Source organism: Triticum urartu, chromosome 7, assembly GCF_003073215.2.
Source record: "Triticum urartu cultivar G1812 chromosome 7, Tu2.1, whole genome shotgun sequence".
In the NCBI taxonomy this organism is placed as follows: Eukaryota; Viridiplantae; Streptophyta; class Magnoliopsida; order Poales; family Poaceae; genus Triticum; species Triticum urartu.
This window is the reverse complement of record NC_053028.1, coordinates 448,043,570-448,057,012: the sequence shown is the minus strand read 5'-3', so window position 1 is coordinate 448,057,012 and position 13,443 is coordinate 448,043,570. Positions and strand designations below refer to the sequence as shown.

General features: G+C 39.2%; 1 protein-coding gene and 1 long non-coding RNA gene across 2 annotated transcripts; one reads left to right on the top strand and one right to left on the bottom strand.

Moving 5' to 3' along the window:
* Positions 1–357: 357 nt before the first annotated feature.
* LOC125525879 lies at positions 358–4,468 on the top strand. Its single transcript, XR_007291461.1, has 3 exons — positions 358–1,185; positions 1,369–1,645; positions 2,327–4,468. It is a non-coding gene; the product is annotated as an uncharacterized LOC125525879 (long non-coding RNA).
* Positions 4,469–9,972: 5,504 nt separating this feature from the next.
* LOC125525129 (expansin-A22-like) lies at positions 9,973–11,030 on the bottom strand. The gene is made up of 2 exons (XM_048690154.1): positions 10,834–11,030; positions 9,973–10,737 (listed from the first exon to the last, which is right to left on the bottom strand). Exons 1-2 carry the CDS (start codon positions 10,982–10,984, stop codon positions 10,112–10,114), a joined length of 777 nt encoding a protein of 258 aa, XP_048546111.1. The 5' UTR covers positions 10,985–11,030; the 3' UTR covers positions 9,973–10,111.
* Between the last annotated feature and the right edge of the window lie 2,413 nt (positions 11,031–13,443).

Here is a 13,443-nt window from a genome sequence, read left to right as displayed (position 1 = left end):
GGATAGGGGGGTTAAGGATCTAGCCGAATCGAGGGCAGGTTGGAACGGGCGCTTGAGTCCAAGAAGAACACCCCTCACAAAACAAAGTCCAGGAAGAACACGGCGCCTTGAAGGAGATGACATGCGGGCCAGAGGTGTCAGCGGGTGTATCTACTACCCCTATAAAAAAAAAGGGACAGATTCAAACAATTATATCCATCCATCTACATGATCTGATGGCTCATAATCTTTCTGTGTTTAACCCAACAAGCCACGATTAAGCCAGGTACGTACAGTCCATCGATCGCTAAAACAAAACGTTCCCACGACCTCTGGCCCCGCCCGCACGACCTCACGCCCCGCGCCGTTACTCCCGCACAACCTCACGCCCCCGCGCCGTTCCTCCTGCAGATCGAGAAGGATGGATATATCATGAGCAAACATCACCGCTTCCCTTCCTCCATGCGCCGCCGCTCCATCCTTCCCCTCCTCCTCGCGCCGCCCCTCTTTCTACCGTCACCACCCCCCATCGGCGCCCTCCGCAGCCTAGCTGAGCCCCTTCGCCCGTGGACGTGTTCCGGCGTCATCCCGCTACAGGTTGTCGTACCTCTGGAGGTGCGGAGTGGTGGTGGAGGCGAGAGGAGAGGCGCAGGATCTTGGCCTTGATGTCACCGATTTCGACGTGGGCGGTGTCTTGCTCGCGTCCGGGTGTCGGTGGTTCGTGCCGTCACCGTACCACCAACAAGGATGACACCTGATGGCCTCTCCCTGAGAACCGTCTTTGCTTCGCCGATGTATCCCACCTGCGCCCAATGTTGAGGTCTTGAGGGTGTGATTCCTAGTGAGAAGGACCGCCGTCAGGCCACAATGGACTTCACACCTCCCATTTTCTACTGTTCTCGCATGCACGTACTGTTACCTAGAGCAGAAAGCATATAGAGATTATATTAGTATAGATGTATAGAAGTCATGATGATGGACTAAGATAATTCTGTTGCACAATACTATGCACTGAGATTCAGTCATGGCATTTCTTGTCAGTATCGCATGAACATGATAGAGACTGATCAAATAAATGGCACTTGATTTCATCTACTTATATTCTTCAGGGCATGTAAGCAAGCGGTGCATGAAAGCTGATACTTGCAATCTGTTTGCGGAATCTGGCAGTGTTTCAGTCCAAGAATGAGAATCATGTGATTGCTGGTAAGTGCTAATTGCATGCGCGTGCGTGATTTGTTTCAGGCCATCTTTTTTTCTGCTTCCTGTCCTGCTCTTGACATGTTCCATTTGGAAATACATCAAATCTTTTTTTAGAGTCAGGTCACTTCAGTTCTTGCAACTCCAGCTGGTATTCATGAACTTTTTGTTCCTGTGTTGTTTTCTTAGATCGACTATGCAGCTTGTTTAGGCATCAGCGTCTCTACTGCTATCTGGGATTGGAGGAAAGGCAGCTCGAAAAACTAAAGCACTAATGAAGCAACAAGTGGAAGTCCAATTCAGAAAGAAGTAGTTTGTTCTATATACTAGATTGGACAATGTTTTTCCGCTGGAAGTCTATTGCTGAATCTTAAATCAAGAGGAAGCTATCTAACTTTCTTCTTAAGGAGCCGGGAAGTTTCGCCAAGCCACTACAGTGGGCAAGAGATCAGCTAATTCATTTGAGGTAACACACCAGGCCTGGATTAACATGCCAACTTTCTTGTGATTTGCCTACAGTTAGATGAATTTACCATCAGTTTAGTGTACATAATATATGGACAAGTCAGGTTGCCAAAATTTAATCTGGCATAAGCATGCGTATAAATTTATGTGTTTGCTTAATAGTAACTTGAATCTAAAATCATAAAAGTATGTTTGTAGTTCAGACGTGCTTTGCGTATTTGTTTTTTAACAAGACATGCATTGCACTTGCAAGCTTACTTGTCTTTGATAGAACAACAAACTGATTTTAGATGCTAAAATAAACACTAAACACTACATCCTCATGGCGACTATGTGTAAAAAGACGAGGAGATCCCGACTATTGATGTGAAGCCAGGGTGGAAGAAGGTCACGAAGATCACCTTCCTAGAAGGAAGGATCTGATTTTTCCAGTGCAGATATGTGTTTCAAAAAGTTATTGGGATGTAATTTTTATAACACTAGAGTCTATGAAGTTATATTTCCAGATATTTCACTTTTCGCATAAGCTGAGGCACCATTTTATTTTAAAATATTTTTTGAAGTAAAATTTGTGAATAAACTGCATGATGTTTCATGTGTGTGAATTGCACTTTAGCTACAACACTGAGATAACAAGGTGCAGAGGATATGAATGGTTATGGCTTGTGTCTTGTGGGGTCAGCCGGGGAGGCGACGGCGGCGGGGAGCAGCGGCACATCGGCGGACAGCAACACATGTGTAGCACACAGCGGCAGCGGCTGCACGGCCACGACGGACAAGCAACAACGCGAAGCAGGGGCAGGTGGTGGTAAGAATAAGTATCACTTGTCATGTTTAACTCATGGCCAACAAAGAGTAAGTATCACTTGAAACTCACTACATGAAGAATACTGCTGTGACGATTATCTACATATATGTTCCACTTGGTTGCTCAGGTAGTATTAATTTCTAATTTCTTATCACTTCCTTTTTCTTGCAGTCAAGTTTTGAAACTGGGCTTTGATGAGAAGTTCATTCGTATATGGGAATTCTATCTTGTATACTCTGCCTCTGGTTTGAAGTCATGAGTAGCTAGAGATTACCTGGTACGGATGCATATATGTGTGCTCTTTGTATAGGTTTACCTGCATTATTCCTATTTCCTAAACAAATGTAAGTCATATACTCCCTCTGCCCTCTGGTCTTCAAAAAACATCTTTCTGGAAACTGTTTGGTGGTTTCCAATGCAGACTATAAAATTTAAGTTGATGTTGCTTTCTACAATTATGTTAATCTCAGCCATAAGATTCTGAGATCAGTCGACAACAGATCTTTGAGTAAAAAGTAGTAAATTAGAACCTTTGGTGAACTTGCAGAAAACAAGCTTTCATCGTTTGAGATTGTAAATGACCTGAGACAAACCTGGGTCCTTTACATTCTTATTTGATAACTTTGAATCTTTACGTCTTCTGTATATATATTTCAGCACATTTTGTATCAACTGATAACTTTGAATCTTTGCGTCTTTCATCAGATCATGCTTACTGTTGGATTTGCACATGAATAACTAAAAGCGCCATGACATTACGTATTTCCTTCATTTTAGCCATTAAACTCATCTATCGAGTGTTAATTTAGTATGTTTTCTTGTCCTGAGTGTATATTCATCTTAGTTAGAAAGGTCTTTGAGTGGCTTTGGTCATCCTAAATTTTGTGTGGATTCTTTTTCCAATCCTGTTTAGCTTTGCCTAACAATAATTATTATAGCCCTTGATGTGCACATGCCCAATTTCCCCATATTGTATAGTTTCCCATTCTATAATGGCAACCTTTCTGCACTGCTAAGATGTAAGCACGACTACATGTTTAACTCATGTTTAATATTGTCAGAACTAAGCATATGGTAGAGAAAGGGTTGCTTGCATGCCATCCATGTCATCGAGAAATTGTAGAATTCCCTCTCCCCATTTCCTTACCATGAATATAACGCTTTATCGACCTGTTTTTAGCTTTTAGATGTTCTGCAACTATATACACAATAGATACTGGCTGTCTGAACTGTAATTCCACTCCATGAGAAGCTGAGATAAAGTAAGAACGGGGCAAAGAAATTCCGACTCTTTCTGCTCGCAGGCGGGGCCTGCTATGACTCCCAATGGGTGGTATTACTGCAACTGTCGATCCTTCAAATTTTGACGATAACAAGTAGCCTGAATCCAAGAAGAAAACTAATTCAATTCTCCCAAGACTGCTAATTTTTGGGTTTCTTTGTTCCAACTTTGCATTGACACCACTTGGACAATGTTTGTGTTCCTTTGCTTTTCATCATGAAAACAAACATTCTGAAATCTTCATAGGATATTTGATTCCATTTTTACTATACAATAGAGTAAATAGGCTACGTCCTTACATTCTCCGCGGAGAAGTTATCCAGCCAGTCGGTTGCCATTGATTTGTGACATTTTTTTATACAGTTGTGATTCCCGTGGTCTGCTTGTTATCGTCAAAAGATAATTGATGGGTTTTTACTTCTCCTTTTGTTTATAGAGAATGGGTCATCCTAGAGTATGAATTTGACATGGTTTGATTGAGACGTGCGTTGCACGTGCACGTTTACTAGTAAGAATATAAAGAAGAGAGAAAAAAGTCTAGGGCGTCGCTGCTGTTGGCCTTCGACATGCTGGGCTGCTGCTGCGCTGTGTCACGTGCATGAGCGGCCGAAAGGAACTGGGCCACCGGGGTAGCTGGGTAGGATTAGAGTAGAATAGGTTTATGATTTTCTATTTATTTATTTTAGGTACAGAAAGGATGTTAGCTCCAAAGATGATCAAAATCATTTTATAAAAATACCAGGACATCCAAAAACACAAATATAGTCACATACAACATAGTAAACATTTTTCTAGTCCAAAATATTTATAAAAAATACATATAATATTTTCGTAAACTTTACTTTGACACTTATAAAATGTTCCACGAAATATTTTTGAACTCCAAAGAAATATTCAAATAACATATTCAAGAATTTCCAACTCTCTTTAACATTGAAGGAGCCATATTTCCCTCTCTCATAAGAATTTATTTTCGAGTTAGAATTGTTTTAAATATTCAAAATTCAGATGGGAGAATATTCAATTGTTCATCAATATTACTCCTTGAGGAAGTCATGTCATCCTCTCTCATATTTAAATTGGAAATAGTCTGAATATTCTCCAACCCAAAATAAGATGAAATTGAATAATTGGGAAAGTCATTTTATTCCCTCTCTTTTAAGAAAAGCTGAAATTCCAAAAGCTCCAGATCCTAGTCAAAATTAACTAACAATAAGCACTACAAGCAATTTTTAATAAATTATATTTAAATAATTAACATTTCAAAATTTAGAATTTTGGGATGTTACACCGGCCCGCATGTATCTGTTTTTTTTCTTTCTGTTTACAATATTAAAAAAGGTGAGCCAGCTCAATATTACTCCTTGAGGAAGTCATGTTATCCTCTCTCATATTTAAATTGGAAATAGTCTGAATATTCTCCAACCCAAAATAAGATGAAAATGAATAATTGGAAAAGTCATTTTATTCCCTCTCTTTTAATAAAAGCTGAAATTCCAAAAGCTCTAAATCCTAGTCAAAATTAACTAACAATAAGCACTACAAGCAAATTTTAATAAATTATATTTAAATAATTAACATTTCAAAATTTAGAATTTTGGGATGTTACACCGGCCCGCATGTATCTGTTTTTTTCTTTCTGTTTACAATATTAAAAAAGGTGAGCCAGCTCAATATTACTCCTTGAGGAAGTCATGTCATCCTCTCTCATATTTAAATTGGAAATAGTCTGAATATTCTCCAACCCAAAATAAGATGAAAATGAATAATTGGGAAAGTCATTTTTTCCCCTCTCTTTTAATAAAAGCTGAAATTCCAAAAGCTGCAAATCCTAGTCAAAATTAACTAACAATAAGCACTACAAGCAAATTTTAATAAATTATATTTAAATAATTAACATTTCAAAATTTAGAATTTTGGGATGTTACACCGGCCTGCATGTATCCGTTTTTTTTCTTTCTATTTACAATATTAAAAAATGTGAGCCAGCAAGAATTCGAACGCACGACCCGCTGCTTCTACTCAAGCAACCAGAACAACTACGCCATGCAATGACTTGTGTTTTGAAACTTCTTTCCTTGTTTTTATTGTCCTCTTCGAGAAGCTTTCCAAACAGGGGTTTTTCAATTCTTTGGTCATTTTTCGGTGCCATTTTATTCAGGTTTTCGTTTTCTTGTTTTTTTATTTTTTGTTCATTTAAATGCGTGTTTTTCAAAAACAATTTTGTGTTTTGTTTTTTCTAGAAAAACCGATGGTTTTTTTCAAAATTGATGAACTCTTCAAATTTGATGAACTCTTCAAATTTGATGAACTCTTTTCAAAATCATTGAACTATTTTCAAATTCAATGAACTTTTTCCAAAGTTGATGAACTTTTTTGAATTTTGATGAACTTTTTTCAAAATCATTGAAAGTTTTTCAAGTTTGATGAACTCTTTTCAAATTCCCTGAACTTTTTTCAAAATGGATGAACTTTTATCGAATTTAATGAACTTTTTTCCATGTTATGGTTAACTTTTTTAAACATCGATGAACGTTTCTCAAAATCAATGACTTTTTTTAAAATCAATGAGCTTTTTCCAAAAATACGATGAACTTTTCAAATCTGTGATTTTTTTCAAATTATGATGAACCTTTTTTCTTCAAAATTTACATTTTTAAAATTTGTGCTTTTTTTCCAGATATTGATGAACTCTTTTTCCAAAACGGTCCATCTTTTTATTTTTAAAATTTATGTACTTTTTTCCAATTTCTGATTTTTTTTTGAAAAACGGTGAACTTTTTTCAATTTTTGAAAAGTCAATGATGTCAACTATGATAGGTCAAAGGTTCAATGTTCAACTGATACCTGAGTTTTTTTTTTTGAGAAGCAACTAATGTTCGAACTAGGAGGAGTTTTTCTATTGAAATATACGTTTTTTAATCACTTGTACTTGGACAAATAGAAATATTTCCTGCTAGTAAACAACGAAGGGATGCCAGCACAGTGGTTGTCATGTCGTGCCGTTGTCCTTGGTGTCCTGCCTGCGATTCTCGGCTCTCCGTTTTGTTGTTTGGGCACTACCATTTTTTCATGTTTGCTCTTTTAGCAGTTTTCTGGGCCGGTCCACTATGCGTCTCCGGTGACCGCCAGCAGCTGTGCGCTTGTAGCGCTAACTAGGAGCTCCCGGTTCCCAGCTTGTTACTAAAAAAAAGATGGTTCCCAGCCAGTTTTTTCTGGTTTTGAGAACCTTCTAGAAGGGTACTGAATCGGTTTTTCCAATTCCCCCTTTTCCCTTTTTGTTTATTTTTCTTTTTAATTTTTAGTTTTCTTTTCTTTTTCTGTTTTCATTTTTTTCTTCGCTCTTTCGTTTTTTCTTTTTATGTTTCCTTTTATTCAGTATTTCATAACATGTTCTTATTTTTAAAAATTTGCTCCCAATTATAAAAAAAATCTCGTTTTCAAATTGTGTTCACATTTTCAAAAAAAAGGTTTGTGTTTCGAAAAGTCTATGCGGAATTTAAATAAATGTTATGGTTTTCAAATTTTGTTCACAATGAAAACATGTTCATGCTTTAAAAATGTTCAGTAATTTCAAATTTTCCTGAGAAATGTTCTCATTTTCAAATTTTGATATGTTCATGTTTTCAAAGAATATTGTTCAGTAATTGAAAAAATACTAATTTTTTTCTTTTTCTTTTCGGTTTCTATTTTTTATTTTTCCTCGTTCTTTTATCTCCCATTTTCTGTTTCTTTTTATTTTCCTTTTCTTATTTTAAATTTTTAAATTTAAATTTTAAGTTTATTTCAAAAAATGTTCGTGTGTTTCAAAACAGTTGCTATTTTTTCCAAAAATGTTCGTGTTTTATAATTTACTCAGGAGTTTCAAAAAGTGTTCAGGTTTTTAAATTTGTTCTGGAGTTTCAAAAAATGTTCAGGGAGTTAAAAAAATCATGTTTTCAAATAACGTTCATGTTTCAAAAAAAAATCCTATTGTATTGTCTGCAAAATTTCAAACGATTTCCCCGTATTGAAATTTGTTCTGGAGTTTCAAAAAATGTTCCCTTTTTAAAATTTGTTCGCATTTTTTAATTTTGTTAGGACTTTCAAAGAATATTCTTTTTTAGAAAATGTAGTTTGATTCAAAAAAGGTTCTTAATTTTTAGAAAATGTTCATGTGTTTAGGAAATATTTTGAGTGAAAAGTGTTCATGTTTCATTAAGCATTCATTTCACAAAAATCGGATTTTTTTTATAAACATGAACAATTTTGAAAGCTTGAACATTTTCCAAAAAAGCGAAGAATTTCTAAAGTTTTTGAACTTTTTTGTAAAGTACAAACTAGTTCTGAAAACATGAGCATTTTTTGAAATTTGCAAAAAAATTGAAAACAAGAACTTTTTTTAATTTGTGATCAAATTTCAGGTTCGAGAAAAAAAATTCACTTAAAAAATTCATCAAAAACACGAAATGAAAAAAAAGAAAAAGGAAATGTTTGGACCTACGTCGATATTGGTTCTGATAAGCTTGCGGTAATAAGTAATGAGCTCTCATTGTCTATGGTGGTTAGCACACAAAGATTGTTTGCTTGAGTTCTCGTGTTCGATCCATGGTATTGCTTGACTTTTTTTTGCCAGTTTAAAGTCGATACAGTAGTCGATCGTTGGCACATCGCTCGTTCGTCAGTGGGTCGGCACAGTCGGGGCCACCTGTGCGTTTGCCCGACAATCTGCCGCAATAAGCGGCAGATAGGACGTCCCCATGTAAAGCAGGAGCGGGGAAGTTCCCTTTCCCCGTTCAGGGAGGCTCCCACAAGCTTTTCTGGGTAGGGATTGGGAAGCTTCTGAAGCTTCCTGCCGGTTTATTCTTTGACTTTTGTTTTTGTTTTTTGTGGACCAGTTTTTTTTCAATTTCATGATTTTTTAAAGTCTAAAACTTTTTTAAAATGTCATGAATATTTTATACTATAAATGGCGATTTTTGTACCTACTGTAAAAAATATAGGAGAGAAAGAAAAAAAGGAGCGAGTGAGCGGAAGGCAGCGCGCGTTACTGGCCCAGATCCATGCGGGCGACGTCCTGGTCACTAGTTCACCAAGTGGCGCTTAAGCGCCCAAGAGGAGGAGCCTCTATTCTATTGTATCTCTTTATCTCTAACTCAAATGTATTTCTTTGTCTAACATGATCAACTACTCTCTTTTTTTAATCCCTAAAAAAAACAATTCAACTACTCTTTGTTTTCATGGCAGAATTGATCAACTATGATGCCACCATTCGCACTTACTCGTTCCTCTTTGTTTCGCGGGACATTACTCTCACATTTATTCTCAAAATAATATTATCACAATTTTATTTTCTTTGCCTAGTCACAGTGAGAAGTAATTATGTTACTTGTCTAAGTTATTACCTCTATAACTGGTAGTAAAAATGTCATGCAACACTTTATTTATTACTCCCTTCGTCCGTGAATAAGTGCACTTGAGCACTTCTACCTTCTGTCTTAAGTCAAAGTTTTAAAATTTGATCAACTTTATAGAAAAGCGTAGTAACATATATGACATCAAGTCGGTACATTATGAAAGTACTTTTTAAAATGGACCTAGTCATACTAATTTATTGCTATAAATGCTGTTGTCTTTTTCTATAAAGTTGATCAAAATTTTAAATCTTTGACAGTTTGACTTACGACAAAAGTTTAAAGTACACTTGTTCGCGGAAGGAGTAGGTTGTAGATTGATTTTGTCTTGGTATGTGTGATGTTTCGGTAACATATTATGTTACCACAAGCTTCGCTTTCCTCATTAATTATTTGCCACATCATCTATTTTTCCTAAATATGTGTAATGTTATCACTTATGTTAGGCTAAGACATAGTGTGGAGTAACTTAGAGTAGTGCCATCCATATGACAATAGTCAATGTTATTACCTTTATAGTTGAAAATGACATAGAAGTAGTATCATAGATGATTGAATTTTTTAGATTATAGACTCAATTTACTTTGGGTTGTGTTATGTTACAGTAATTATGTTACTCTGAACAGCCATCCTCTCATTAACTACATGCTACATAAGCAAATTTGTTTACTTGCTAAGTTACTCCCACTATGATCACTATGGGTAACTGAATACCCTACTAATAATGACCATCAAGTGAGTAACTCAAATATGCTAATTAATTATCTGTAGAATGGTTTAACTGCATTTTTTAGGGTAACTGAAATTATTAATGTAAAAAAACAACAACAAATGTATACCCCGAATCAGAAGTGAACACGCACTCACGCAGCACCATAGTTTGATGACTTACGGTAGCAAATGTTAAGGATGCAGAAACACATACATGACTAGCAATTATTGTACCTAGCATTGTTACACTTACAAGCTACGTTGGTTGATCTATCAGAATTGCTCTTTGCCCTCGAAGCTCTGGCCGATCGTCCAGCTTGCCGGCACGACGGCGCCGAGGACGACGGAGCGGCCGTCGCTTGCGACCACACGGAACGAGAGCCCCTGCCCGACGAGATTTTGGACATCTCCGTCCCAGATCTGTCCCCAGTTCCTCTTCATGTTCCGCCACTGCCCGTCCTTGGCCCCTTTCACGGCCAACGCCTTGACTTCGCCGGGACCGGCGACGTTGAAGACGAGCACGCCGACCCAGTACTGGTTGCCCGTCATCTCTATCCGGATGCCGCCCTTCTTGGCGCAAGGCACGCGTCGGTACTGCACGGGGATGATGCCGACGTGGAAGTCGGTGACGAGGCGAAGGAACATGGGCTTGGAGAGATCGAAGTGCTTCAGCGGCGGGTTGCACCAGTTCTCGTAGGGCTTGGAGTAGTTGGCCGGGCAGAGGTTGGTTGCCGTCACCGTCACTGGCGCTCCGCCGGGCTTGCAGTGCGGGTCGCCGTGGCACTGGATCTCGTAGCAGCCGCCGCAGGACCAGCCGTCGCTGAAGAGGGCCACGCTCAGCGCTGTAGTGTCCAGCCCGTACCCCTGCTGGAATAGGTTACCGTACCCACACGCACCCTCTGCATGGCACATGCAGGCATCCCGTGGAGAATGTTAATTAGGTAAAAACTTCGCGTGATGATGCGGGGTCGAATCTGAGTAGTTAGTTTGCTTACGCATGGTCTCAGCTCCGGTCTCATCGCCGTAGAAGGTAGCGTGCGCGTCCATCCAGCCACCGCTTGCTACGGCCGCCGCCGGCGACCAAGCCAGGATCAGCACCACCGCCCCCACGGACACGGCGGAAACCGCTGGACGTCTCGTCTCCATTCTTCACTAAACTAGTGTGATCTGTGTCTGAGCACTTGTACCCCAATTCAACTTTGCGATGATTGATAAGTAGCTACCTCATGAGTCATGCTTTATGTGTACGCACTTATGCCACTGGCTGCGGAGTTTTGGCCTTTTGCGTGGGCTGCGGAGTATCTCTAAGCTGCCAGTGGCAACAGACTGCATTTGTCCACGAATAAGCGCATGCTAATATGCGGCATTAATGGAGAATATTTTAACCTAAAATCTTAAAAGTGCACGCGCGCTTATTGAAGAGAACGAGCAGTCGCTCTGTCACTCGCATGCATACATGCATGTATTGTCTGCTAGTGCATGTGACTACTAGCATTAAATGCGGTCAGACTTGTCACATGTGACCAAAAATAGATCCACGTCTACTTATTTCGGGTTTTTCAAATTTTTAAAAAGTCATATCTTTCAAACCATGCGTCGGAATTTAGATTCGTCTTCACTGTTAGATTTCTCGTGACGAGATCTTTGAAATTAGATCCCACATGGGTATGTTTCGACGAAATTTTTTCGATGCCAACTTTCGTGCTATATGGTGCAACTAGTCTACTGTCCCAACCAACTACCTAGTAGTCGTTGTGCAACTCTCCTCCCTACTCGTGGATGCGTAGTTTTTCACTGTTGGCACACCCTACCCCCACCTCCCCTGCAAGGGATATGTGCAACTTGGTCTATTGTTCAAGCCAACTGCCTATTAGTCAATGTGCAACTCCCTACACTCTCTATTTGTGGACCTGTATTTTCAATTGGCGGGACCAACAAACAGAGTTGCACATAGTCTGCTAAGTAGTTGGCCAGGGGCAATATATGAAGTTGCACATCAGTTGAATGGTAAAAAGTTGCATATAAACAGAGTGCTAAAGTTGCAAAACTCACTAGGGGGGTGGTTTGGGCCGTGTGCTAGCAATAAAACTACACATCCATGGGGTACGAGAGAAAGTTGCTAATCACAGTTAGACAGTTGGCTGTGGCAGTATACGAAGTTGCACATCCACTATTAGGTTGTTGGCCGATGCAGCAAATAGTGAAGCACATCTACGGGCAGGGAAAAGTTGCAGATCAACTACTATGCAGTTGGCCTGGGTAACAGATGAAGTTGCACATCTCATTGGAAGGAGTTAGTTTTGCATCATCATTGAAATCTGCATGTTTACGGTATAGGAGAAAAGTTGCATATGCCTGTCAGGTAGTTGCACGCCGACGACTAGGCAGTTGCACAAAACAGGAAAAAAATTGCACAATTTTTTTTTCCGTCAAAACATAGCCATGTGGGATCTAGTTTCGAAGAGCACGCCACGAGGGTTCCAAAAGTGAAAACGGATCTTAATTTCGACGTGCGGTTTGAAAGTTATGATTTTTTAAAAACTGAAAACACAAATTAAATACGTTCACAACTGTTCACATGGATACTTTACAATTATTTATCCTCTTCGCATATGTCCACACCTGTTTACTTTTTCTAATATGAGTCAGGGAGACAAAAACTTACCTTTTTCAACCAGCCACCACGGAGTGCTAGTGGGCAGCCGGCTGCCGGCTAGACGCGTCCATATTTTAAGATATGGCTCAACAAAACCCGATAATTTGAGCGCGCCAGTTTCAACAGGTCAGACTGAGCTACCGTAAAAAATAGTGACAATTTTCTGTTCCAGATTGAACATAACATTTAAAAACCAGCCATGCTACAGCTACAGACAGTTTTTCATGAATTCAAGGCTACAGACGGGATTGTTGTCACCTGGTTGGGTGGAGAGGGGCCCCACCCCTGGATTTCAGGGCGTAGGAGTGAATTAGGAGATGCCACATACGTTTGTAAGATTGTTTCCATAAGCCTCGACCGTAAGTGATGGTGAAGGTGAAGACCATGCCCGGCCAGGCTGACACTTTCTAGAGGTATTTTTTCGAGTCAAAATAACCAAGCTTTATTACTCAATCCCAGTGTTCATCAGATATTACAAGATCACCGTGGGGTAAACCAAACCGAACATGTCTTCCCTATGGAAAAATTGTACCCTGCGTAGCTACTTTATGAGCTGCATAGTTAGTAGCTCGAAATTCATGCACATAATTACATGAAATAAAAGAAAGTTTTCTTTGTTGTATCTCCCGTATGATCCCTCCAAAAGCTCCACCAGCGCCATCTCGAATACTCTTCACTACCTCTTGGCAATCTGATGCTATATGCAGATGATGTAATCCCAGATCTTCGGCCAAACCAAGAGCTTCTTTGCACGCCAACGCCTCTAGTACGGATGGATCTAACATTCCCTGAATCACCAAAACCGAAGCTCCTAAATATGTACCATCTCTATCCCTGCAAATACTCGCTGCAGTTCCCCTGTTATGATCAACGGGCACATCTACGTCGAAATTGAACTTTACAAACCCCATGAGGGGTGGGATCCTGTTGTTTCTCCTAGGAGCTCTAG

Bases quoted from the DNA above. Each gene is read 5' to 3' on its own strand.
- LOC125525129 (XM_048690154.1), bottom strand. From the start codon at position 10,984: ATGGAGACGAGACGTCCAGCGGTTTCCGCCGTGTCCGTGGGGGCGGTG. The intron at 10,738-10,833 runs GTAAGCAAACTA...TGTGCCATGCAG, and splicing joins GACCGGAGCTGAGACCATGC to AGGGTGCGTGTGGGTACGGT.